The sequence below is a fragment of the Engraulis encrasicolus genome, chromosome 20 (assembly GCF_034702125.1).
Source record: "Engraulis encrasicolus isolate BLACKSEA-1 chromosome 20, IST_EnEncr_1.0, whole genome shotgun sequence".
Taxonomy (NCBI): Eukaryota; Metazoa; Chordata; class Actinopteri; order Clupeiformes; family Engraulidae; genus Engraulis; species Engraulis encrasicolus.
This window is the reverse complement of record NC_085876.1, coordinates 6,411,556-6,438,735: the sequence shown is the minus strand read 5'-3', so window position 1 is coordinate 6,438,735 and position 27,180 is coordinate 6,411,556. Positions and strand designations below refer to the sequence as shown.

General features: G+C 43.4%; 1 protein-coding gene across 1 annotated transcript; it reads left to right on the top strand.

The window, feature by feature from the left end:
* Positions 1–217: 217 nt before the first annotated feature.
* sacm1la (SAC1 like phosphatidylinositide phosphatase a) lies at positions 218–27,180 on the top strand. The gene is made up of 20 exons (XM_063185254.1): positions 218–265; positions 2,928–3,025; positions 3,940–4,014; positions 4,304–4,431; positions 10,464–10,613; positions 11,280–11,339; positions 11,953–11,986; positions 12,338–12,439; positions 13,421–13,506; positions 15,241–15,327; positions 15,953–16,021; positions 17,708–17,787; positions 19,235–19,333; positions 20,057–20,195; positions 20,485–20,554; positions 20,824–20,896; positions 22,764–22,857; positions 24,215–24,307; positions 24,784–24,841; positions 26,034–27,180. The coding sequence occupies exons 1-20, from the start codon at positions 237–239 to the stop codon at positions 26,168–26,170; spliced, it is 1,761 nt and encodes a 586-aa protein (XP_063041324.1). The 5' UTR covers positions 218–236; the 3' UTR covers positions 26,171–27,180.

Below are 27,180 nucleotides of genomic sequence, written 5' to 3'. Positions count from 1 at the left end.
CCTAAATGACTTATTTGTTTCTGTTGCCCTTTCACACAGTGAGACATCGATAATAATATAATATATTCAAATAATATCATATAATCTCCTCCATTCAACTAAATGAAATGAATCCAGGCTGTTTTGACTGACATTGGACCCAACAGAAACAGAGCTCACTGGTGACGTCAACGTGGAAGGCAAACCACGCCTTTCTCTACTTTAGTCATGTGACGAAGTCAACACAGGAAGTAAGGATGGCGACCGCCTACGAAAGGTTCAATTTGTGAGTAATGCTTTCTCAACTTTTGACTTTTATTACGCGGTTATCTGGTGTGAATCCTTTTTGCGCTGTAATCATATGAGTGCATGTGCCAAAATACATCTAAGGTACAAGCTGTCACATTTATCTTGAATGTAAAACTTGGCGAGTTGGGTCTGCTGCCACAGCTCAGCTTCGACTCAAAGACTGCTAATTCATTCTGAAGTTCGCTGACAGCAACATTGCTGCGTTCCCTATCAGAGACATCTCTGCGCGTAACAACATGTATCGTGGGCAAGCGTGTGTATATTGAATAAATGCGTATAATCGACAACAGTGCAGTGTCAGTCGGTATCCATCAAGGCTGTGGGAAAGTGTTTCGTGTTACATTCTGTCCTAAATACCCTCTCAGTTTACGGTGTCTTGCAGCTAGCTCGCTAGGGTGCTAATACCGAAAATGTCAGCGGTGATGTGAAGTATCCAAATGTCCGTCATGCTTTGAGTTTGGCGTCAGCAAGTGCTGAAAGTGCCGTGTTTGCAAGAGGATGCCAATTTTGTGGGTCACCACAATGTACCAGGGAAACTAGGTACCCGCAGCAAAGGCCTTCTCACCCAACTCGGTTTCCTGAACTTACTTAAGCAGCAAAAGTGCTAGCATTGGTGTCCTAGCTGGCACGATTGACGCACTGCACCTGTCGATACTGTTCTCAGGGAGAGAGAAGGAGGCGGAGCAGATCTACAACTAGAACTACTGGAGAAATGTGCGGGTTGCAACTTGGCAAGTGCATGGCACTTACGAACACGCCCTGATGAGCAATGCACAAAAAACAACACAATAAACGCACACACCCAATTGTCGCAAAACTAAACTTGTCGCATGTCCTGCGTTAGTACAGTCACACCAATCTGGAGGTGGTGGTGGTGGTGGTGTTGTTGATGGAACTGTTCATGAGCTGGTGTCAGGTGGTCTATCTTCTTGGTGTGAAGTCCCCCAGCTTTGGATCCCAGCAAACACAATAGCTGTTGGCCCTATTCCATGACACATGTGCGTAAAACTCATTTGTGTAATGACTTTTGACAATCATCACAGATTATCATAATGAATATAATGGCAGCAGCTAGGAATTTTTGAACAGGTGGTCAAGCAGCTATGCCTCACTGTATCACTCACATCACATACTAGGGTGGCAGTTCTCAACCCATCTCGCCTGGATTGTGCAAAACACAAACATCTGTTGGGTTCACTTCTTTGAGTTTGCCTTCTTGAAAACATTGATGGAAAAGAAATCCACTTTTCATTTGGACCACCCCGTTCTCCTAACATCCCCAAATCTTTGGAAATTGTGATCAATAAATCCAGTACATCTGCTCTGTACTTGACTGTTATCTCAGGAGAAATGCTGCTGCAGACTATGTGCAGTCACAGAGCACCTTATCCAGTACGACTCAAGGGTGCTGCTGTTTTATAGTTTTCTTGGTGGTTTGCTGATATTTGCCTGACTTGTTATCATAAGGCCCTGGAGTCGGATGCAGCCAGCCAGATGGTTTATTCCGGCCCCAGACTTGTAGAGAAGAATAAAACAAGAAATGTACTTTTAAAAAGGAGATAATCTCTTGCCCAATAAGAAAAAAAGTTGCTGCAGGTGTCTAAGATATCAGCTATTCAATAACTGAAAATGTACCTTTTTGCTCGCCATTAATTTACCACTCGCTGACATCCACCGTCAGATAGTTGACAAGCATGCGATTCCGCCATGAAGCAGAAATGTGGGATATTTCGCAATTACGTTACTGATCCGGCCCATTTGAGATCAAATTGGCTGCATGTGGCCCCTGAACCAAAATGACTTTGACACACCTGCTGTAGAGTGTCTCCATCAACTCTTGATCTGGCAAATGTCTGTGGGTGCTCGTCAATCTATGTGGGAACCTCAGCCCTGAAGCACCCACAGAGTCGGCGCCTATGAAGTAGGTGCGCCTGTTCTGTCCTGTGCTTCATACTCTTTGCAGCCAGCCAGTTTTGTTAGGTAAAACAAATCATCAAAGGCTGCTGTGTTTGCAGAGATTGAGGTCAGTGATGCTGATGCAGATTATATGGACTGTGGTAACTGTGGTTTGATGATGTCTCACTCTCGTTTTTTTTTAAGTGATTCGACACAATACTTCTTTATTGTCCATTTGCGCTGACACTAAAATTCAAACCCCTTGGCAAATCTCTAAACTGTTTGCCTAATGCAAGGGTTTCCATGCCGTGATTCAGATCAGAATGATCGGGCAAGCTCACATGCCATTTCCCGGGCTTGTGCACATACGGTACTGAAGATAAAAGCACCGTGATGGACATTGAGCACAAAGCTAGACAAACGGACACGAAACCTAAGGCCACAATAAAAATGTCAAGCATGTGGGCTAAGCAGTCATATCAATACTGAGACCCGGGTTCGATTCTGACCCGAGATCATTAACCGATCCTTCCCCATCCATCTGTCTCTCTCACTCATGTCCTGTCTCTCTCACCATCCTTTCTGAATAATAAACGAGTAAAAGCAATATCATTATCATGCATGACTGACAGAAACCTGTGGACAGTTTGCAAGCATGGCTTGGAGACCTAAGTGCCATGAAATAATTCTACTACATATTAAAATGGCTGATTTAACTTATGACTTATTTCATCTTTCTGCAGGCACGCGACTGTAGACAAGTTCTACATCGAGGCCTGTGACGATGGCGCCACTGATGTCCTTGTCATCGATCGCATTTCCACAGAGATGACGCTCACAGGTATGTGTAGGTCATGCAGCGCTTCATGGGTGATTGGTGGTTGGTGTGTGGTGTGCTGCTAGTGAGCTCAGGCATGCAGCACATTGATTAGAAACAATTTGACATCTGACCCCTCACACAAATGAAGGATCAATCTACCCATGTAGTGCTGGAACCATCTTTCCTTCCGTCTCTGTCTCTCTCTGTCTCTCTCTGTCTCTCTCTCTCTCTCTCTCTCTCTCTCTCTCTCTCTCTCTAACACTGTCTCTCTTTATTCTTGCCTCTCCCTCCTCATCGTTCTCTCTCTTGCTCTCTCTTTATCTTTCTTTTGCTCTCAATTTCTCTATTCATCTTGTGCCCTATCTCTTTATCTCTGTTTCGCTCACCGAACAGTCCTGTTCACTGCTGAGTATAGATAGCAGGCATACCATTCAGAAAGAGCTCTTCAATAATATTGCTGTCCCCAGGAGGCACAGGAGCAGACATACTGTATTCCCCCATAAACTCATGCACATGTGTTTGTCACTACCCTTGTCAACAAGTCTTTTGGTACCCACTTGGCAGAGGTCTGGCCATTCAATCAAATGAATGAGGACTTAAGTTGCCAACCCACACTTTAAGGCACTTGCCAGTTGCCACCACTTTCCTTGGCATGCTTTTCCCAGTCAATGATGTAAAGTGACAACTGAATTGAAATGCGAGCTCCGTTCAGACGCTTAACTTTTAATGGAGAGGTTTGGCAGAAATGATGACAGCTGCAAGATGTTTGTGTTTGGGTGATGGTGCGTCTGTGTGAATGACTGACTGAGCATGCGTGACTTTTGTTGGACTGACTGACTGACTGAGTGTGTGTATATGTAACACTCAGTGCGTATATTTGTGACCGAGTGAGTGAGTGAGTGAGTGAGTTTTGCTGAATTTCTTTGTGTGTGTAGGAACTCATGACATCCCTCCATCTGGCATCACTCGGCCCATCTGTGGCATCATGGGAACCATACGACTGGTGGCTGGTATGTAACACACACACACACGCACACACGCACACACACACACACACACACACACACACACACACACACACACACACACACACACACACACACACACACACACACACACACACACACGCACACACGGTTATTGGGCCAGTAATGCATTGTAATGTGATGATTTTATAGTTGTTATGGGTATGCAAGCATGAACCTCATTGAACCACTTGGAAGAAGGGGGTGGGTTTGTTACTGATGATGCTTGTTTCAATAGGTGTTATTTTTTTGTGTGTGTGTACGTGTACTGCAGGTATGTACCTGATTGTCATCACCCGTAAGAAGAAGATGGGGGAGCTGGCAGGCCACACGGTGTGGAAGGCCACTGAGTTTGACATCATCCCCTACAAGAAGACCATGATGCACCTACTAGAGCCACAGGTAATGTACATATTCATATCACACTACATAATATGCAATTCATATTGCATTACATTACTTACAACTCATCATACATTATAATACATAATATACATAATCGTATTACATTACATCACATTACATTAACACATAGCTGACGATTTTATGTAAAGCGAATTACAGTTATTTACATGATATTGGTTACATTCCCTGGAGCAATATGGGGTTAATGTAGGTGCCGTGCTCAAGTGTACTACAGCCATGGATGGAGGTGTAGGGAGAGGTAATTGTGGGATTCTAACCGGCAAACCCTCTGATCTTAGGAACACCTCCCTAACCATTAGGCCACAGTAACTCATGTAGTGACGGCATCCCCTTCACGAAGACCCTGATGGACCCACTACAACCACAGGCAATATCCAATTAATAGTGATGGGGCACTATATGGGGTGATGCACAACGAATATGTTATATGTTTGCACTGTAATGGAGCGGTTTAGCATGCAGAGACACGATCAAATACACAGGCAGTGGTGGACATTGAATGCTTTGCCATTTAGTGATGAGGACACACACACACACACACACACACACACACACACACACACACACACACACACACACACACACACACACACACACACACACACACACACACACACACACACACACACACACACACGGAGGCCAATATCTCCAAAGAGATGTAACAATAGAAAGCAGAATGTTATGCAATCCAGTACCCCCAGGCACTGTACTGTAAATGTTGGAAATGGAAAAGGAAATGTGGGGATGCTGCTGGTCACGTCACAGTACAGTCATGTCTACACCCGCCACTGGGAACCACATTACAGTATGACGTGAAAGAGATCAGTCTCTCTCTCTCTCTCTCTCTCTCTCTCTCTCTCTCTCTCTCTCTCTCTCTCTCTCTCTCTCTCTCTCTCTCTCTCTCTCTCTCTCTCTCTCTCTCTCTCTCTCTCTCTCCCCTCCTTTCACTCTCCCTCTGTCTTAGTGAATCAATCATGCATGCAAACGAAACAGTATATGACTTCCTTGTATGAAGAAGCAGACACGTTGCGTACATGTATTGGTGTTGCAGCCTCAGGTCGGGGCGACAGCCATGCCAAAAAGGTATGCCGGCTCACTGAGGGATAATATGACACTGGAGCCAACGTGGCTTCTTGTGCGTCACAATAAAATATTCATTCATTTACTCTGCGTAAACAAGTATATCAGATCCTGGGAAAAGTTCTCTCCTCCCCAGTATGTTTTTCACATTTACATTTGCAGATAACAAGCAGATAATCACACATGAAAAGTTTCCAGTTACATTCCTAACAGGTGTAGACTTAACTTAGTCAGTGGTGTGTGGAATTTGAGTACATACTACTGTGAGTCTTACCATGTTGAACAGGGTCAGATTCAATGGTCAGATCATTTCTGGAATCTCTGGGAATATTGCCGCCTCTGCAAAATCCTAAATCCCTGAATGTGTCCAGCAACACCTAAACTACAGTCCTACAAAAGAGTCACTGGAATGGATGTATTCAATACACAACTGCCAATCATACCGTAGCATACATGCTAGGTTGTGATGGGCAGAGTTATGCAAGTTGACTGTTAGGAGGATCAAGGGCAGAAAGAGGTTTATAAAGTATAAGTAGTCTTACTGATGTTATTACAACCAGGGCTTGTAACCAGAATTTTACAGCTTTCATTTAATAAGACAAGAATATTTCAAAGCAATTATCATTTCAAATGTGTTGTTTATTATTAACTGAGATTTACAACACAAACATCAACAACATTATAAAGTCACATGGCTATGCTCAGTGGGCAACAACAAAATCGCACACCTTTCGGGTATTAACAATTATTGTTAGTAAGTGTTTCTGTTCCGGAACATAAAAATAATTTCTGGTTTTGTTTCTGTTCCATGTTAAAAAAGAAAAAGGTCCCGGTTTTCGTTTTCGTGCCTTGAACTGGTTCAAAGCACTACATGATCTTGCATAGTTCATACACCCGATGTTGCAGTGTACCTAATGAGCTAGATACATTCCTACTTTCTACTTTGAAAGTACTTCTACTTTCACTTAATACATCGCTGAATAGGTTTGACTGGTTAAGTGGCACGCTGATGTTATAATTAGGGGTCGACCGATACAGGTTTTTTAATGGCCGATGCGATACCGATTTTTTTTTTTTTCATCACCATTGGCCGATTTCCGATACCCGATATTTGGGTCCGATATGGGTTTAAAAAAAGGTTAAAAAATGACAAATATTCCAGGTCTAAAGTTAAAAATAAACATTCCTTTAACATTATCAAATTGAGGTAGAACTTGCAACATTTAAACACCCACTCTAACAATCAAGTAATGTCTAACAATCAAGTAATAAAAAAATAAAGTGTCTTGGTGCTTTTAAAAAAACCTGAATGACATAAAATAATAAATATTGTGTATCGGCCAAAACCACACGCGTATCGGTCGATACCGATACACTTAAAAAAAATGCAAATATCGGACCAATATATATATCGGTCTATCCTTAATTATAATGGAAGTCATGACAATTCAAGCAAGGCTGGTTATATGTCTGTCATGTCATGCATGATTATGTAATGTGCATGCCATTGCAGCTGTGTTCATAGCCGTTAGCACTGAAACAGTTGACGACCCAGCTTAACCAGTTTGGTCTTGTCATAACAGAACTGAATATTGCAAGTGTGGGAAAATCCCATGCCTTTATGTCCCGAAAATTTGATAAGCAAAATGCTGTTTTAATATTTGAGCATTCGAGAAATAGATGTCGAATACATTTTCATAGCCGGACAGAATTAACCCATTGTGTCCTGGAAACACATATACACTGCATTCAGGAGTTTGAGATTTGAGCTGTTTTATTAAATATGTGGGTATGTTAGAGCTGAATGAACACATTATAATGCAGATGAGGGTCTTGGTTTTTAAATGTAACTCATTTCATGTTTACCTTCGCCAAGACAAAGTCGGCGAAGGTTATGTTTTGACCGCTGTGTATTTATTTATTTGTTAATATGTTTGTATGTACTTCGTATAACTCAGACAGAACTGAGCCGATATTTATGAAATTTAGTGGGATGATTGGTCTTGACCCAAGGAACACTTGATTACTTTTTGGGAGTGATTGGGTCAAAAGTCAAAGGTCAAGGTCAAGGTCACGAAAAGGTAAAAAACGTACATTGAGCCGATTTTTATGAAATTTGGTGGGATGATTGGTCATGACCCAAGGAACAATCGATTACATTTTGGGAGTGATTGGGTCAAAGGTCAAAGGTCACGAAAAGGTCAAAAACGTAAATTCAGCCGATTTTTATGAAATTTACTGGGATGATTGGTCATGACCCAAGGAACAATCGATTACTATTTGGGAGTGATTGGGTCAAAGGTCAAGGTCAAGGTCACGAAAAGGTCAAAAATGTTTTACTTTGCCAAGCACTATATGCCAGAACAACGTGTGCATGCGGAATTGAATAAGAGGTCAAGACTGGGCCAAATATGTAATATTACGATATTCCGGTCCAATTTAAATGAAACTAACACCAACATTTGGAGAATGTTACGCCCCACACTCTGAAGATGGCCAGAAAAAAATAAGTGGTGTAGGCGAAGGTTTGCGCTCTACCGAGTGCCCATTCTAGTTGTTTATGCTTCGGAGGCTGAGATATTTAGGATTTAATAGTAAGAGGGCACCCTTTCCCAAAAAGGGCTTAGGACAAAATGGGTTAACATGGTGGAATTCAGTGTTCTGTTTAGATAGGCATACGCCTCACATCTACATGTTGTTGCTACACCGTAACTCCATTATGTGTACGTCTCACGGGTCAAGAAATTACAGATTTTTTTCTGTCTCTCTCCTTTTCACAAACACATTCCTCCACACAGCACAGCACAACATAACCATCGAGCAGCACTGAGACCTCCCCTGAACTTGCAATAGGATTTATAACCAATTACACACACACTCATTCTCACATTTGCCTGTGTGAAACTGTTCGGTACAGGACCCTGATGCACACCTTGACCTTTGTGCTAATATTGCTACTTGTGCGGAGGGCTGTTTGTGTTGGTCGTTTAGGGTGGAGAGAGGGTAGGCTAGGCTTCGTCCTGGGAACAGGACTGGTTGGTTGGCTGTGGGGGTGTGTGGTCTTGCTTGTGCTTCTGCTTAGAGAGGTGGAACACATCCTTCATTCCATCCATCCATCCACCAATCCATCCACCCTTTCGGATTTGTGTGTGTGGGTATGCATAAACGTGCGAGTGCGAGTGCGTGCACTCATAGTTGCATGTGCAGTCCAGGGCCTCTCTGCTCCAACTTAACAAGATTAAGAGGAGATCCTATTAACCTGAAAGGCTTGTGTGTGGGTGTGTGTGGGTGTGTGTGTGTGTTTGTGCCTGTGTGTGTGTCCGTGTGTGTGCGTGTGTGAGTATTCCAGCACTTAGAGGTGTGGGAGAAATTGAAAAACAGCCTATGTTATGTCCGGAATGACTAATATCTCGGTGTCAAGTTGGCAGCTATGTGGTTAGGAAGAGGATTTGTTAGGTTAGCTAATAATAGTTGTTTAAATAAGTGATGAGTTAAATAAGTAATCTTACTTCCTTTTATGTGTGTGTTTTGATTGTTGGGATTTCCGTATTTCTAGAGCCCACATAAGCAGTCCCAAATATCTATGACTGCAGAACTGCCACTGCTAATTCCAACAGTAGTAGTACTATTTGCCTAGGGTGTCAACGTAAACCTGAAGGCATGAAAATGCAAAAAAATGCAATGCAATACACACATACAGCTACAAGACAGGACAAGACAGGACATACAGTATATCACGAAAGTGAATACACCCCTCACAATTTTGCAGATTTTTGAGTATATCTTTTCATAGGAAAGTATTACAGAAATGTAACTTTGACACAATGATTAGTGACCTTTTAACAACATATTTAACCGCTTAAATTTCTTGTTCACGGAGAAAAAAACAAAATACAGCCATTAATGTTTGAACATGTACTCACAAAAGTGAGTACACCCCAGATTAAAATCCGGTAGAGAAGGGGCTATGTTGGCTCGAATAGTCTCGAAATGAAACAAAATGAAAAGGGATGACAAGGGAGGTCACTTGTTTACCACCACACATGCTTGACACCATCTAAAGCAAATTTGTTTATCTTGGCAAATTTGCTTTAGATGGTGTCAAGCATGTGTGGTGGTAAACAAGTGAGTTTTACAAAAAAGGTGTATCCTCTCATAAGCCAAGCATGGTAGTGGGACTGACATGGTTTGGGGATGCATGAATGCTGTCAACATTGGCAATCTGAAATACACCTAAAGGAAACATACATGTCAACATGCACTGTGACTACTGAAGCAGATCATGATATTCTCCATAGGATTGCATTCAAATCTCACACCAATCTATTTAAGCCAGATGCAGACTCAAAATGTAAATGTTCAATGCAAAGAAAGGTTGAAACGCACACTGATGACCTCCCTTGTCATCCCTTTTCATTTCGTTTCATTCCGAGACGATTCGAGCCAACATAGCCCCTTCTCTACTGGATTTTAATCTGGGGTGTACTCACTTTTGTGAGTACATGTTCAAACATTAATGGCTGTATTTTGTTTTTTTCTGAGTGAACAAGAAATTTAAGCGGTTAAATATGTTGTTAAAAGGTCACTAATCATTGTGTCAAAGTTACATTTCTGTAATGCTTTCCTATGAAAAGATATACTCAAAAATCTGCAAAACTGTGAGGGGTGTATTCACTTTCGTGATATACTGTATCTCACACATTTCTAAAACTTTACACACACACACACACACACTGTAGTAATGTTCCAAGTCTTTTGGACGGCCCTCTATTATTGTATAGAATGGATAATTCTGTGTCTAAGAGGAGAACACACGCACGCACGCACGCACGCACGCACGCACGCACACACACACACACACACACACACACACACACACACACACACTGTGCTAATGTTCCTCTGGGTGTCTTGCTGTGTTTCAGCTTCAGGATAACCAGGCGTTCCTCAACATGATCAACAGTGTGCTGAACACCGATGGCTTCTTCTTCTGCACCGACTACGACCTCACACACACCCAGCAGAGACTGGCCAACACCAGCCCCGACTTCCAGGAGATGAGCCTGCTCGAACGAGTGAGGACACACACACACAGGCAGACACACACACACAGGCAGACACACACACACAGGCAGACACACACACACAGGCAGACACACACACACAGGCAGACACACACACACAGGCAGACACACACACACAGGCAGACACACACACACAGGCAGACACACACACACAGGCAGACACACACACACGCGCGCAGACACACACACACGCGCGCAGACACACACACACGCGCGCAGACACACACACACGCGCGCAGACACACACACACGCGCGCAGACACACACACACGCGCAGACACACACACACACGCGCAGACACACACACACACGCGCAGACACACACGCACACGCACACACACACACGCGCGCATACACACACGCACGCACGCACGCACGCACGCACGCACGCACAGCAGAGACTGACCAAGGAATGAGCCTTGTCGAACGAGTGAGGAGGACACACACACACACACACACACACACGTACACACGTACACACGTGCACACGCGCAGACACACACGCGCAGACACACACGCGCAGACACACACGCGCAGAGAGCAGAGGCTCATGGAGATTCATGGAGCTGAGCCTCCTCGAACGACATACACGCTCCCAAACGCATGCAAAAACGAAAAACTAAAATGTACACTTTTTATCGGCTTGTGTGTTTACAGGCAGATCAGAGGTTTGTTTGGAACGGAAACCTTCTACGAGACATCATTGGTCAGCCTGAAGTAAGTATGGTTGACCTGTCTTGGCGGAGGTTTTCTAGTTCAGAAGTAAAGATGACCTACAGTATTACAGTATTACACGAAAGTCAACATACTTGCATATATTAACACGCATGCACTAGACCAGGGATGTCAAACTCAGGCCTGGGGGCCAAAATCTGGCCGCGTGGTAGGTTTATTTTGCCCACAAGATAGTTTCAGGTGACTATTACAGTTGGCTCACATATGTAGTATTGTGACTTGAACACAACATTTGGTGTCTCTCAGGCATTTGAGTGGGCCCAGTACAACTACCGTATTTTGAGTGCTTGTGAAATTTGCCTCCATGTGTGCGTTTGCACAATTTTATCATTTTTTTCATTCAGTAAATATTGAGTTCGGCCCACGACTTCAGTCTCGATTTTTGATTTTGGCCCACTGTGAATTTGAGTTTGACACGCCTTTGACAGATTATTTCTATATATCTGTGTACAGTCTCACTGTCCTGATGACTCTGGTTCTCGAGTAATTGTTTTGTGTATTGTGTATTGTTCTGTGTATTGTTTTGTGTATTGTTTTGTAATTGTGTGTCGTTTTGTGGTTTTGTAATTTTGAATTGTTTTGCTCTGCCTCACAGCTCCACAAATTTGCCTTCCCCGTCATTCACGGCTGTATCCTTACAAACCAAGAATACACATTTGTGAGATTTATTGGTCGAGGTTATTCGCATCATCCTTAGGCCCAAGATTGTAGATTCATAAAAAGCTGGAGTGTGTAGTGAGTGAGGGTAGTATTGTGACTGCTGCTTTTAGGTGTGCGTGTGTGGACAGACAGACAGACAGACAGACAGACAGACAGACAGACAGACAGACAGACAGACAGACAGACAGACAGACAGACAGACAGACAGACAGACAGACAGACAGACAGACAGACAGACAGACAGACAGACAGACAGACAGACAGACAGACAGACAATGAATGTGTGTTTGTGTTGAGTATCCTTAACGTGGTGTGTGTAGTCGTGGTGATGAAGCCCTGCAGTATCAATGGGAAGATCTTTGAATGGATCCTCATCTCCAGGCGAAGCTGCTTTAGGGCCGGAGTACGCTACTACGTCAGAGGTAAACACACACACACATACACACACACCATCATCATCATCATCAGCGGTCACTCGAAACGAGTATGACTGTCCTCTCAGTAGGGTTTTCTATTTGTGGGTCTTCAGGTGACTGTGGAGACCAATCCTTGATCCACATATCTTGGTGCAGTTTGGGCAGGGGAAAGTAGAGGTGGTGGGTATTGCTGCAGCCTTTTCCATGTGATCCTTTCGGCGTTGTCGCTTTGCTTCTGTGGCATGGTGGAGTTTGTTTTCATGTTGTACTGCACCCTCATGCAATGCTTTCCTCCAGCTATGTCTGTCCCTGGCAAGATCCTCCCAGTTACTAGATGGTATATTGAACTTCTTTAAGTTGGTTTTGATGTTGTCTTTGTAGCGTTTCTTTGGACCACCAGGGACATGCTGACCTTTCAGTTGGGAGTACAAGATCTGCTTTGGGAGACGGGTGTGTGGCATGCGGATGACGTGGCCTGTCCAGCGGAGTTGGTGCTTCATTATGATAGTTGTGATACTGGGTATATTGACCTCTTTCAGAATGCTGATGTTGGTGTGTTTGTCCTGCCACTTGATCTTCAGGATTTTACGCAGGGACCGTTGATGGAATTGTTCTAGTGATTTTAGGTGTCTGCTGTATGTGGTCCAGGTTTCTGCTCCATACAACAGGGAGGGAAGAACTACAGCCTTGTAAACCAGGATCTTAGTTTGGGGTCTCAGGTCTCTGTCATCAAAGACTCTTTTTCTGAGTTTGGCATAAGCTCCACAGGCACAGCTCAGACGGTGGTTGACCTCAGAGTCTATGTCAGCTTTACACACATACACACACACACACACACACACACACACACAAACACACTTTTCTCTTATCCCCTCATAACTGTATTCACATACAAAGTACATGCCAAATGGATTCTGTAGGCCTATGCCTTGTTCTCTTGTCCCCATTGACTAACACATAGTTTTGTCTTATGTGTGTCTTTCCCAGGCATTGACTCTGAGGGCCACGCTGCAAACTTTGTGGAGACAGAGCAGATTGTGCAGTACCAAGGCGGCCGCTCCTCCTTTGTCCAGGTGGGTGAGTCTGATTGATGTCTGGGAGGACAATTTACAATTGCTGATGAGAGAAGGGAGAATGGATGACACTCTGAAAGGTATCCATGATTTGATAGTTTAGTAACATGCACACATAACTCTGGATTACTCCAATTATCACTGATGAGTTTGTATCAAATTTTAAATGAGCACATATTTGCCTCAAAACAATAATTTTGCTTGGTATTTAACAGCTACAGCTTATTTACATAATTCTCCATCTTACAGATGAAAAATGACTATAGTCAGTTAGTTTCCTACCTTTTTTTGGAAGCTGGGTGTGTAATGTCCCATTGTGTATGTAGTGCAGTATCTCATATTTAGCAAATCGCCTGGAGATGGTGTTGGCAAGTGATGCATGTGCTAGGATCTTCCCTTTTCATTACATTACATTACATTTGGCAGACGCTTTGAACCAACACGACTTACAGTCAAGGGCATGATCATAACCTGCAACACTTGCTGATACAAAGTGCACAGGAAATATACCAAACAGTAAGTGTAGATGCCAAGTAGGGTTTTTTAAAGTACATTAGCACAGGGTTAAGTAGAGTACACACACACACACACACACACACACACACACACACACACACACACACACACACACACACACACACACACACACACACACACACACACGACAATCCATAGAGTCTATATTGGGAGTGACACATTAGGATCTTCCCTTTTCACACTTTGTAACATGTCTCCGTGACCCCCAGCAGCACCTGGTAAAGGAATGTGTGTACCATACACAGAATTCGCAGAATAAATGTGCCACAAGCCACGTTGACTTTGCCTGTATTGGTGTGGAAAGATTACGCAGTAGTCAGTTCAGTTGTGCATCATGTTGCGCATCATGGTGCTGGCAAGGGCTGGACTGGAGGAGAAATAGGACCCGGGCACTTTTGGCTTAAAGGGGCCCCTCATAATTAGCGGCGCAAAGCTGACTTACTGGTGGGCCCCGCACCCTTGTGGGCCCCAATTTTCAGAAATAACATTTATTTTTGCATTTTTGAATATAGTGGCCCACGAGGGTGCAGGGCCCACCGGGGAATGCCCGCTATGCCAGATGGCCAGTCCAGCCCTGGTGCTGGAGAGGATGTGTGCTGGTTAGGGAGGTTTCACACAGGATGCCAGACCTCATTTGCAGCATGACTCTGTGTCTCTGTCATCCTGCAACAAGTCATGATGGAGCATGCACACACTCAGCAGCGAAGCCATACTCATGCACTGTATGTATGTCGGCAAAGCAGACATTCGCATAAGATCCTCTTTGTTTGTCCACAGCTCCAAGTGTGTGCATTCCTTTGTGCCAGCATGTGAAAGAGAGAAATTCCAAGTTCTCTGACGAAGTATGCATGTGTAAATTCCTCATCGTTAATACTGCGCCTGTCTGCGCGTGTGTGTGTGCGCGTGTGTGTGCGCGTGTGTGTGCGCGTGTGTGTGCGCGTGTGTGTGCGCGTGTGTGTGCGCGTGTGTGTGCGCGTGTGTGTGCGCGTGTGTGTGTGTGCGTGCGCGCGCGCGTGTGTGTGTGTGTGTGTGCGTGCGCTTGTGTGTGCGTGCGTGTGTGTGCGTGGGTGTGTGCGCTTGTGTGTGCGCTTGTGTGTGTGCGTGCGTGCATGTGTGTGCGTGCATGTGTGTATGCGCGCGTGTGTGTGCGCTTGTGTGTGTGTGCGTGTGCGTGCGTGTTATCTCCTTCTCTATCAGACTCGGGGTTCAATGCCGTTTTTCTGGTCCCAGCGGCCCAACCTGAAGTACAAGCCTAAACCCCTGATCAGCAGCAGCACCAATCACGTAAGGCCTGTACAGATGTCCTGATGCGGGATGATGACTTTTTAATCTGTATTTTTTAGCTTTGGGCAGGACTGACCTTGCAGGCAGAATGACGTGTTAAAAGCAGAGTAGCCTAGATAGAACGCTCCTGTTGACTGTCAGGATTTGGCCTATTGAAACTTTCCCTTTTTAAAATAAAAAAAATATTTCTTTATTTGGACAGTACAGTAAAGAATGGGACAGGAAGCGAGTGGGGAGAGAGAGACGGGGAAGGATCGGCACATGACCTGGGCCTGAATCGAACACGGGTTGACGGCATAGTAACTCAGTGCCCTACCGTTAGGCCACGGCAGGGCCAAACATTTCCCGTTTGTTGGCTTAAAATCAGATTTTTTTTAAAAGAAAAATAATTTTGTCGCTCAAAGTTGACAGGTATGTTAGGAAGTTGGTCCTGGAATCAGATTACTGTTTGGAATTCCATACCATCCATAGGCTTAGTGCCCTTAAACAAAGCCCACACTGCTCCAGGGACAGTATCCAAAAACTCCTGTACCTTCAAGAACTGTTAAGTTGCTTTGGATGAAAGTCAGTTATGTGTAATGTAAGGATGTAATGTGTTATTGAGTTGTGCTTTCTGCTCTTACAGATGGACGGCTTCAAGAGGCATTTTGAGTCTCAAGTGCTGATCTATGGAAAGCAGGTCATCCTCAATCTGGTAAATATGAAATCAAAGATGCTCTCTCTCATTACACAAACAAAGAGCCCTAGCCACCAGAAGTCTTGATGTACTGATGCATCTTTTGTCACAAACAAATACTGCTCTAGCACTAAACATGTGTCGCATGACTTAATACCCAAACACCAAAAACCCATAAAGTGGGAGCTTTGCATGTGAAACCACAGTCAAATGAAGAGGCAGACATTTACATGGGAAGATTGCACACACACAAACACGCACACACACTGACTGAACTGTCATCTTTTGAGAAGACAATCACCCTTTTAGTATTTGGAGCGGGTGCACACACATACACACAGACACACACACCCTGAACTGTCATCTTGGGCCAACACAATAGCCCTTTTAGTGAATGGTGCAGGCAAAATGGCCACATAGTTGAGATGCCTCAGCCATAAAAGCTCCCAGTGTGTGATTAAGGTGAGAGAGCCCCTTGTGTATGATTAAGGTGAGTGAGTGAGAGAGCAAATTAGTGATACAACTGAACTATGAGCATTTTTGTAGTACTGTTTGATGTTCGCCGGCAAATCTTTGCTCAAAGGGAGCCAATGCATCAGCACCTACCCACAGCTTAACCACAAGCCTTTCACCATGACTGCAAGCATTGTCTCTAGGCTTTAAACCTAGGAAGTATCTGTTCTCCTTCTCTGTCTCTATCTCTTTCTGCCCCCCCCTCCTCCCCAACACACACACACACACACACACACACACACACACACACACACACACACACACACACACACACACACACACACACACACACACACACACACACACATATGCGCGGACTGAAAACATCTCAGTCGTTTCTTTTCCTGCTTTTAGGTTTGCAGAGCAGTGGATGAGTCAGTAGGTTTCACTGTAGAGTGATTCACAGTACGTGGGTGAACGGGCTTTTAAAAATACACTCCAGTGTAAAAAATGGGGATTTGTGTGTAGTTTATGCTAATCATATCATACTTTCACTGACAGTGCCTCCCCCCAACTACCTCAAGGTTTTTACACGTTTAGCCCTCTCTCTAATGGGGTTCATTTTGACACTACATGTCCGTCTTAAATTTCACACATCGGTACATTCAGTGAAACTTTTGTCATTGAGTCCCTGGAAGTATTAGGAGGCCAAAACAACTAGGGCAAAAGGTCTTCTTTTGTAGGTCATTATGAACATACAGGACTTTTTCTATTTCGACTGTTTTGAGTTGTGATACGCCATAAGACCCCAGGAAAAGTAAGGAGTTTTGGTGAAATGTCTGCACAAAGATGATCATGAGGATTCAAGATGGTGGGTGACATTGGTTGCCCAATATGACTGGACTGGAAATCCGGTGTGGGCAATACAACAAGGGGCTCACTGGAAAGGTCATACAGCGAAACACCTACAGTTACTCTGCAGGACTGTGAAACAACACGCATGTTGACCCATTTATAGGAAGTGGCACTAAATACATGATTTTACATTATATATTTTATTGTATAATATTACAGTATATTATTATAATAGTATTATGTAATATATGTAATAATGTTATCTAATATCTAGTATATGAATATTGTATTATATTATGAAATATATTTAATATATGTTATATTGTAAAACAGTGCTGCATTACATTACGTTACATTCCATTCCATGAACTGTTCCCGTGTATTTGTGTGTCCCAGGTAAATCAGAAGGGCTCAGAGAAACCTCTGGAGGAGGCCTTTGCCAAGATGGTGGACAACATGGGCAACAGCCTGCTCAAGTGAGTATGGTACCCCCCTACGGCTATAGAATATCCCACAAACCACAAGAAATCATGCAATCATTAGGTCTTTATGTTATGAGATTAGGCTATGTTACGATCGCATCCAGACTAATCTTTTTTTAGGACTATTATCGCTGTGTGCGTGCGTGTGCGTGCGTGCGTGTGAATGTGATTTATTTATGTCTATTAAAAGGACTTTGAGTCAACTTCATAGTTGTGATATTGTGTGCTAAATAAATACATATTGTATTGTATTGTACTGTAAGATACAATATGATGTCTATTTGCACAGAAATTTGTCTTGAATTACACTTATCCATAATCCACATTTGAAGACATTAACAACATAAAAACAACAGTCTGATCATGCATCTATGGTTATTGTGGCACCCCTATGTATTTCTGTCTAAGTGATTCAATTGCTTCGTTTTTTTTAAGCATGATTAAGGCTCGTTCTATAACAAAAGCTACAAAGATCTATACAACTTTAACTTTTAAAAAAAATCGTTACAACTCATGTCCATTTACATGTCCACTATAATGACAACGACGTGCTGAACGCTATGGGTGGAATTAGTTTTTTTTGTGGATTACTGATTTTATTTAACTGTGAAAAAATGGCAGCCAATCAGAATTCTTCAGAATGCATGCCTAGACATCATGCCTTCCGCTTGTGGATGTTCATGTGAAACCTATATTATCATTTGCAGGTCTGAATGGAAATATCGTTATAGTTCTAGTTAAGTTTATAGTTATTGTTGTACATGTGAATGGGCCTTTACACCCCTATTCTGACGCCTCTATTCTGACTGTCTACGGGCCTGTTTTTGCCATGAGAGTATATTATAACTCTCATTGTTTTTTGCTGACGTTTGTCCACAGTGTGTCTCCGGGTTCATGTTAGGTCATAGCAGCTGTCTAGCTGGTTGTGTGCTGGGGTATCCCCCACGGAACCACAGAGGGGTCGTAAATGTTACTGCAGCACGGGGTCTTAGATGATGCAACCATCCGAGATCTAAGGCTAACTCTGATTTATAGACCTTTAGAAGGATGGTCGAAGAGCGATGATTGTATGTTTAAGTCCTTCAGATGCACTATGTACTGAACTTCAAAGTGAAAGCTAACGCAGTAGTCAGCGATGTTTGCAGAGGGGATTTCAAAGTCCCCAAGGATGCTGTGCACACACAGACAGACAGACACACACAAACACACACACGCACACGACTCAGGCGCTATAGGACTCAGTGTCTCTTGAGAATTTGCACTTTAAACGCGCTATATAAATACAGTATTGTTGATGTTGCTTTTATTATATTAAAGCCTGCCACCCAAGCTTTTAGTGATTTCTATCATGTAGATATGTTGTAGTTTGACGTCTGATCTCTGACTGTGTGTGTGTGTGTACGTGTGCGTGTGTGTGTGCGTGTGTGCGTGCGTGCTGTAGGTATATTGCCTTTGACTTCCACAAGGAGTGCAGTAAGATGCGCTGGCATCGGCTTCAAATCCTGGTGGATGCTGTAGCTGAAAACCAAGATGACTATGCGTGAGTTTAGCCATTTATATAGTCCACCCTAATGCTATCTACTTACTTTGTCTCTCTCTACCCCCATCTCTTTCTTTCTCTCTTTCTCTAGCCACACACACACACACACACACACACACACACACACACACACACACACACACACACACACACCGACTGTCCTCGTAATTAGTCACACTAGTCAAGTCAAGTCAGCTTTTATTGTCCGTTTCTTCATATGCACAGGTCATACAAGGAAATTGAAATTTAGTTTCTCTCTAATATACCATGAAAGGACATAGACATACACAGGACTGACATTTACAGACTGACATAAAATCCAAGACAGGACAAGTAACAGTGATGGACCAATAACAATTAAGTGATGAAGTAATAAATAATTACTGAGCATTTAACATTGATGACAAAGTGATAAATAGTAATAAATAACAATTTAAACATTTAGCATTGAACATTTAACATATAGGGGAAGAATAGAAGACATAAAAATACTAATTATAGTAAAATACAAAAAAAGTCAACACGGTGCCGTCCAGCATAGTCCATTGTAGTCCACTACAGACCGTACACACACTGAAGCATAAAAGCCTTCCTTATGAACACCTGGCCCCGTCACACACACACACACACACACACACACACACACACACACACACACACACACACACTGAACAGACATCCTAACTGTACCTGGCGTAATGTGTGTCTTCTGGTCCTGTGCAGGTATTTCTGGGTGGACTCTGATGGCAAGGTTGCGTCCCAGCAGACCGGTACCTTCCGCAGTAACTGCATGGACTGTCTGGACCGCACCAACGTCATCCAGAGCCTACTGGCCCGACGCTCACTACAGAACCAGCTGCAGGTTAGACCACGCATGCACGCACACACACACCACACACACACACACACATGCGCAGACACACACACACGCTTTTGTCTTATTCACTTTTTATATAATTCTTCCTTTCTCTCTCTCTCTCTCTCTCTCTCTCTCTCTCTCTCTCTCTCTCTCTCTCTCTCTCTCTCTCTCTCTCTCTCTCTCTCTCTCTCTCTCTCTCTCTCTCTCTCTCTCTCTCTCTCTCTCTCTCTCTCTCTCTCTCTCTCTCTCTCTCTCTCTCTCTCTCTCTCTCTCTCTCTCTCTCTGACTGCAGAGAATGGGTGTTCTTCATGTTGGACAGAAGGTTGAGGAGCAGGCAGACTTTGAGAAGATCTACAAAAACGGTGAGTCCGCTCCCTGCTTCCCCGCACCACTAATTCTCAATCTCCACTGCTGTGCCAACCTAACATTAATCCTACATGCAAAGATCAGTTTAAAACTTCCCAACGTGTCCCACAGTCAAAGGGGGCTTTTCATGTAGCTTGTAGTTTGTGTGCTGTGTAGTGTAGTGTGTATGACCTACTAACAATGTGTGTTTTTGTGTGTGTGTACTCATGCACGTGTTGTGCATGCATGCATGTGTGTGTGTGTGTTTTGTCTCCCTCTTCTGCAGCCTGGGCTGACAATGCTGATGCCTGTGCTAAACAGTATGCAGGCACTGGGGCCCTCAAGACCGACTTCACCAGGTAGCTTTTTCAAAAATCTACTGTATTGTATTGTATTCAAATAAATAAATGCTAGGTCCTGGCTGCAATTTTATCAATAATAAAGCTCGTCAAAGTACAAGAGATTTGTGATACACAGCTAACCAAGGGTTTTGGCTAATACACGTCTCCTAAATCACTTGCACAAACAGTTAGACATTTACTGGCCAACGTGTAAACCTTAAAATAAAGTGTTGATGTTGAAAACAATTATTAAACATTTTCATGGTATAACATGTATATGGTGCATTAAAGTCAGCAGATAACTTTTCCCCCAAGAAACGTATATATTAGAGGACACTGAAAGCTACCAACTATGCAGATATGCGCAGTGCTGGAGATGGAAAAAATAAGTGCTGGATAGATCGTCAATGTTGTGTGGTGTAATATTTCATCGGTTGAGTGAATTATCTGACCATTCTGTGACCGGTGCATTAGTATAGCTTCACCGAAGAACACTGAATAAGTGCCAGGACCCAAAAGACGGCAGTTCTGTGCTAGTGTGCGCTAATGTACCGCACCATGTACTGGCAGGTTTGCCCATGGGGTCCTGGGTACGAATCCTGCCTGGCTCATGTCCCAGCCCTTCCCCATCTCTCTCTCCCACTAGTTTCCTGTCTCCATCATCACCTTCCTGTTTAAATAAAGGCTATAAAATCCCTGTCCCCTCCAAAAAGACGGAAGTGTTGCAATGGTGTTCCGGTGCGCTTCGGACCACTTCAAACTGTTTGTTTAGAGGATAGCAGAGCTGAGCAAACAGCATAACGGAGCAAGTGCAGGCAGAGTGGAGAAGAAGGCAGTGAGGCTCGTAAGTGGAGTTTACAAAAGTAGGGGATTACTCCATGATATAATTTGTGTGGGAGATTGGAAAGAGTGAGTGTGCAAGGGAAAATGCCTGAGAATGGGGGTTCGTAACTTACTCATCCATTGACTTCAAAGTAAATGGTAAATATTTTGACAGAAGCAGCCCATGTCTTTCTACATAGTCTGATTGTCCATAAGGGCCAGTAGCACAAGGGCCAGGAGCACCAACCATTTCCAATCAGTGAATGGGCACCACATGACACAAGATTTAAAAAATACTTGAAAAATATTTTTTAAATAAAGGGGGCTCCTGTGAGATATAGTGCCCAGGAGCACTGCATCACCTTAATACTGTACTGCCTTTACAGTCTTAATGGGGGTCGAAATCAATAGGGCTGTTATCTATGAGGTATTGAGGTTAAAACACACAGCAAACTTGCTCTCAACAATAGCCCACCTCCCGTTTCTGCCATACCACTTTGCAGTGTTATTGTCAGTGTTGTATGTCAAACTAAGGTGCTTACAATTAACGTCACAGTTGAAGTCTTACCACTAACTATCAAGCTGAATAAACTTGTACTGTATGCGTATAATGCTTGGGATTGATACTGTTTGTATACTTAATATTTGCAGTGGATGTTTATGTTGATGTTTAGGTGTTGATGTGTGCTGTATATGTTTGCAGTTGATGTACTGTATATATAGGGTGCCCATCCCTAGGAGTGTGTGTGTGTGTGTGTGCGTGTGTGCGTGCGTGCGTGCGTGTGTGTGTGCGCGTGCGTGTGCGCGTGCGCGTGCGCGCGCGTGCGTGCGTGCGTGCGTGCGTGCGTGCGCGTGCGTGTGCGCGTGCGCGTGCGCGCGCGTGTGCGCGCGTGTGTGCGCGTGTGTGCGCGTGTGTGCCTGTGCGAGTACCAGATTGCCCACAGAGTGGAAATGTATCTTCAGTTTCGCGACAGACATTTAAAGGTTAACATTTTTATCACAATACACAAATCAAGAATTTAAGCTGTGCACTGAGTAAGCATACATGTTCCCTCCTCTACAGGACGGGGAAGAGATCTCAGTGGGGCCTGGTGATGGACGGCTGGAACTCCATGATCCGCTACTACAAGAACAACTTCTCAGATGGATACAGACAGGTGTGTGTGTGTGTGTGTCTGTGTCTGTGTCTGTGTGTCTGTGGGAGTGTGTACGTCTTAGTCAGAATTTATGTGAATTAGTGTGCGGGTGCAAATTAGTGTGCACCAGTGTTGTAGGTATACAATTGCATGCGAGTGTGTGTGGTTAGGTCTACTGTACTGTATGTGTACATATGAAAGCTACCTGGCCTGCCAGACACCCAGTGGTGTGAGTCAGCATCCGGCAGTGGAGTGTGCAGGTCCCGACAGGCCTGAAGAGAGTGAGTGTGCCGTTGTACATAGAGCCATTGAGATCGCCATCCACACTGCAGTCGTGGGTGTAGGTGTGATGTGATGTCACTACGGGATTGCCTACTACACCACTGTGTTCTTGTGTGGAGAAACGCGCACACACACGCGCAGGCGCGCACACACACACACACACACACGCACACTCACACTCGCACGCACACACACACACACACACACACACACACACACACACACACATATGCATTTATACACACCTACCGTATATGTGTGCCATATTTTTGTTTAAAAGCCTGAAAATGGCAAAAACATAGTTCCTTCCGATAGCCTTCCGACAGCCATCCTACATGCGGTAGTGGGCGAGGTGTGGTGTGTCACTACGCGATTGCCTACTACCCTGCTTTGTTCTTGAGTGGAGAAATTATGGTGAAACGTCAGTCAGATGCATGTGCAAACAATAGTGCCAAATGCACATTGTTGCTAGGATCCCAAGTGTTTTAGAGTGTTGTGGTGTTGTTGGTGTGGCGTGGCGTGGGTTGTTTTTGAGTGGGTGTCATGCCGGTATGACTTGGTGGTTTGTAATGGCAGTTGGATGTGTTAGTGAGCCTAATGTTGTAATGTGGTAATGATTAACGGGATATAATACAAAAGTGTCTGGGTGGGTGGGTGAGTGTGGTTTAATACATTGTCATGGCATTTTGAGGGGTTAAAGTGATGCGGTCATAAATGAAACGAGTGGGGTTGCCCCTTTGGCAAGTAAGAGCAGGCATACATATACACTGTATGTCCATAATGCCAGAATACAATGTATAATCCTTCATGTCCAGATTCCTGTTTTCAAATGCATACTGTATATCAAGGTATCGTCAGAAAGAACATCACGATAAAATATATAGTAATATAATAAGTAAATAAATAAAGCACTCCGCTAAAACAAACAACAAAACGATGGTGGTAATGCGTAACTGCAGGGGATTCACTTAAATGTATTAAATTGTAACTAGGAATGTTTGCCACTTTTACAAAGAGGAAGTAATGTGTACATTTGTGCTGATAAAACTAGGAACTCTGATTAGTAATTTGTACGTGTGTGTGGGCTGAACGGCAGGATTCCATCGACCTGTTCCTGGGCAACTACACAGTGGATGACTCCGAGGGACCAACACCCTTACAAGTGCAAAAGGACTGGAAGTTCATGATGGTGAGTGTTAGTAGGTTGCGTATGTATGTGCGTGCGTGCGTGTGCGTGTTTTTGAACATGTGACCGTGAGAAGAATGCATGTGACTGAATGGTTTCACACATGTGGGATTTTTTTTTAGTGGATGGCTGTTAAGTATGTGTGCAGCGTTGCATATTTGTTGTGCGTTTCTACGAGGGAACTGTGTTCATTTGGAGTCCTCTCCTTTGTGCAGAGTCAGATTTCCATATACATTTCTGTATATATATTCCTTTATACGTATGTCTCTTTATCATGCAGTTGACATGAAATAATATTTTAGTTATTAACATGATATTAAATTCCAATAACCCAATAACCAAGCCCAATTGAGGATTACTGTATGGGGGTACCCAGGCTGTGTATTCGCATTGTTTATTGTGTGTGCGTGTGCGTGTGCGTGTGCGTGTGCGTGTGCGTGTGCGTGTGCGTGTGCGTTTCGTCTTGTTTCGTCTCTCAGCTGCCTCTGGTCCTGTTGGTGGCCTTCTCCATGTGTATCCTCTGCCTCCTTATGGCCGGTAAGAATATTACACGCTCTCAAAATACATTCATTGGTCTATTTTAGTGAATCTTGCTTTGGTTGTTGTACAGTAGCCATTATATTTGTAGGTAGATGTTTTGTTTGGATATACGTTTTATTTTTTTCAAAGCCCCGCCTTCACCAAATTTTGTGAATTGTGTACTTGGCATATAGCTAAATTTGAACAAGTACTTAACTACTTATTTAATCATAATTCCTTTTCTTACCATGAATGCATGAAGAATTGTAGTTCTAGAATGCTAACCTATGCGGCCGTTTTAAACATACTCATTCCCTCATGCAGAGCATTAGGCCTACTCCTTCAACTTCTTTTTCAGGGCAGGTTTTACGATCAGTCACAAGACTTGTATGGAATTGCTTAAAGGCTAATTTTATTTTTAAACTGCTAGAGTACTGCTAGAAAGAAGCTCGAAGCCCTAAATGTTCCAGTTCCCAAGCTCTTAGATTCACATGTGGTGATTTTAATTATAGATATGACACCACTTGCCCCAAGAGAAGTTGCAGCCATGCATATTATGGTCATAATGAAAACCTTGAAGAACTTACTGCTTAGTGCTTTCCTTCGATCCATCTGATACTGAACTTAAATAAAATCATACAACTCATTAGTTTGGATATTCAGTATCGACACTGACAGATACTAATTGAGGTATCTGATACTGAGACTAAGTATTGGCACGGACCAATACTAATCGAGGTATCAGCATCATGTATTAGGAGTTTATGGTCCATATGATACGGTTTTCCCACCTATTTTGAACCTGAGGCACAACATCAACATATTAGAAATTGTCAACGATTGACAACGATTAAGGTGTTAAATCACCAAAAACAAAAAAGTTTTTTTTTTAAATATTCAAAAAAATTCATGCTGTGCTCAGACTGCAGTCGGTGGAGCTGTTCTAAGATAGAATTTGATGGTTGAAATAGTGCCCCTGAACACGTCTTATACATTAAGTCACTTATACAAACAGTACTGTAGATAGGCATGTATTTGTGACGTGTGAACTGTAAAATGTTACCAGCACATTTTACCTCCAAAGCATACTCAGGTGTTGCCCTGAGTTAAGGCAGACAGTATAGAGTGTAGAGTATAGAGTACAATTAAGGCATACAGTATAGAGTGTTTCAAGATGGAATGAGAACTAACTCCTCTCCCTGACGCCCAGGTGACACCTGGACCGAGACGTTGGCCTACGTGATGTTCTGGGGCATGGCCAGTGCGGTGACCACTGCAGTCATCGTCTTCAACGGGAGGGACTTTGTGGACGCCCCCAAACTGGTCCAGAAAGAGAAGCTGGACTGAGACAGTGTGTGTCGCTGTTTGTTTGTTTGTGTGCGTGTGTGTGTGTGTGTGTGTCTTTGCGTGTGTGTTTGGGTGTGTAAAACGGTTGTACTCTGCAGTTTGTATTTCTTCTCTTCTCAACTGGACTTGCTGCCTCTCCCTTTCTGCTGGATGCAACACCTCCAAATGTCTTTTTTTTCTGGTTTTCTTTTGTTTTTTTCCCATAATTCTCTGTGATGAACACTACACCTTACTTCCTTCTCCAAGCCTCATCTGAAGTTCCAATAACCCTGTTTGTCCTTTTTCCAGTCAGCAGTGTTCCCTCTGCACTTGTACCAATGTTGAATAATGGTTCAGAAATGCCCTCAGCCTCAGCTCACAGTTGTGGTCACCTTAATGCATGGTCACCTCGGATGGAATTCATGCCTGAAGTTGAAAATGTTGTTTCCATACAGAGGTGAAAGGCGGTGTGAGGGTCAAATTGATTCCCTCCATAAACCAGATGTGGTTTATTTAACCCCTTAAAACACTACTCCTGTTATTGAATCAGCTGTTACCAGAATGGCAATGATCAAGTCGTAATGTATTACTAAAGGTGCACTAAACTGTGTACTGTCATAATGGTGTAGTACTATGGTAGTTACATTTTTTTTCAGTTGCTATTACAACATCCCAGTCGGGGGACAGTGTCTGGTAAGGGGCTACGATTGGCTATGCCTTCAGGCTTTCATCTGATTGATTCTTGCCTGTCTAAGCGGGTATATGTAGATCTCCTCGTGATGATTTTAAAAATATATATTTTCAGGGCGCTTCCGATATCATGGCATTTTGGTTTTGCACTTTCTCCTGTGGGGCATCAGTACAATAAAAAGGATAGGTTTCATGATAGGTGAAATAGACTATGTTTACAGTTCCGTACTGTCTGCCATTGAATGTAAGTAGCTGTACTGGAATATACACTAAACTTATTTAACTAATAAAGTTTAAATCCTGTTAATAATCATAATAAAACTATGGCAAGTGAAATCTGA